Source organism: Perkinsus marinus, assembly GCF_000006405.1.
Source record: "Perkinsus marinus ATCC 50983 genomic scaffold scf_1104296945544, whole genome shotgun sequence".
Lineage (NCBI taxonomy): Eukaryota > Perkinsozoa > Perkinsida > Perkinsidae > Perkinsus > Perkinsus marinus.
The window spans coordinates 1-1,507 of record NW_003211139.1 but is presented as its reverse complement, the minus strand read 5'-3'; the positions used below and the strand labels follow the sequence as shown (position 1 = coordinate 1,507).

The 1,507-nt window shown below is 56.3% G+C and overlaps 1 protein-coding gene across 1 annotated transcript; it reads left to right on the top strand.

The window, feature by feature from the left end:
• Positions 1 to 23: 23 nt before the first annotated feature.
• Positions 24 to 1,479, top strand: Pmar_PMAR005691 (dentin sialophosphoprotein precursor, putative; the record flags this gene model as incomplete). The annotated part of the gene is made up of 1 exon (XM_002779736.1): positions 24 to 1,479. A coding segment is annotated over one exon (1,456 nt), but the record flags the coding sequence as incomplete, so codon positions are not given.
• Positions 1,480 to 1,507: the final 28 nt, after the last annotated feature.

The window sequence follows — 1,507 nt, the reverse complement described above, 5'->3', positions numbered from 1 at the left end:
TTTGTTACTTACTCCTGTTAATAATGCGTTTCAATCATCTCCTCGTCATTGGTGTCGTCTCAGCCACGGATGATCCGTGTTCTCAGATGTGCGAATATATCAACGGCTGTAATGATTCCAAGTTCGGATCGTACTGTAAGTCATGGCTGAATAGCCCCGTCTGCTTTGGTCTGTCGAAAAAGACCGATGGTTCTATTTGTTTCGAGCCGGCCGACCCTGACTGTCACGGCGAACCTATCGCCTGCGATACAGTGAATACTCCGGTAGCCACTACTGCTGCTGCTCGTCCAAGTACTACCACTGAAGCCATTGGTTCGAGTAATACCAGGGGTATCGGCTTAAATAGTACCACTGAGGCCGTTAGTTCTTCCACTGGCACTACCACTAATACCGTCGATTTCTCCACTGCCACCATCACTGAGGCCAACAGCTCTCCTAGTACGACCACCGAGGCTGGTTCCAGTGCGACTAGCGAGAACAGTTCTTCCAGTGCAACTTCTACGACCGATTCTTTGAGCACTACTACTGTCGAAGCTGGCGGTTTCTCCAGTACCGTCGCCGGTTCTACTACAGGAGCCCTCGGTACCACTACCACTACCGGAGCCATCGCTTCGACTACCAGTTCAGAAGCCATCGCTTCGACTACCACTACTGGAGCCATCACTTCGACCACCACCAGTGGAGCCATCACTTCGACCACCACCACTGGGGCTATCACTTCGACCACCACCACTGGGGCCATCACTTCGACCACCACCACTGGGGCCATCGCTTCGACTACCACCACTGGGGCCATCGCGTCGAGTGCCTCTACTGGGGCCATCTCGTCGAGTACCTCTACAGGGGCCATCGCTTCGACCACCACCACTGGGGCCATCGCATCGAGTACCTCTACTGGGGCTCTCGCTTCGACTACCAGTACAGAAGCTATCACTTCGACTACCACAACTGGAGCCATCACTTCGACCACCACCACTGGGGCCATCGCATCGAGTACCTCTACTGGGGCTCTCGCTTCGACTACCAGTACAGAAGCTATCACTTCGACTACCACAACTGGAGCCATCACTTCGACCACCACCACTGGGGCCATCGCTTCGACTACCACCACTGGGGCCATCGCGTCGAGTGCCTCTACTGGGGCCATCTCGTCGAGTACCTCTACTGGGGCCATCGCTTCGACCACCACCACTGGGGCCATCGCATCGAGTACCTCTACTGGGGCTCTCGCTTCGACTACCAGTACAGAAGCTATCGCTTCGACTACCACTACTGGGGCCATCACTTCGACCACCACCACTGGGGCCATCGCTTCGACCACCACCACTGGGCCCATCGCTTCGACTACCACCACTGGGCCCATCGCTTCGACTACCACCACTGGGGCCATCTCGTCGAGTACCTCTACTGGGGCCATCGCTTCGACCACCACCACTGGGGCCATCTCGTCGAGTACCTCTACTGGGGCCATCTCGTCGAGTACCCCTACTGGGGCCATTGCCTCGAG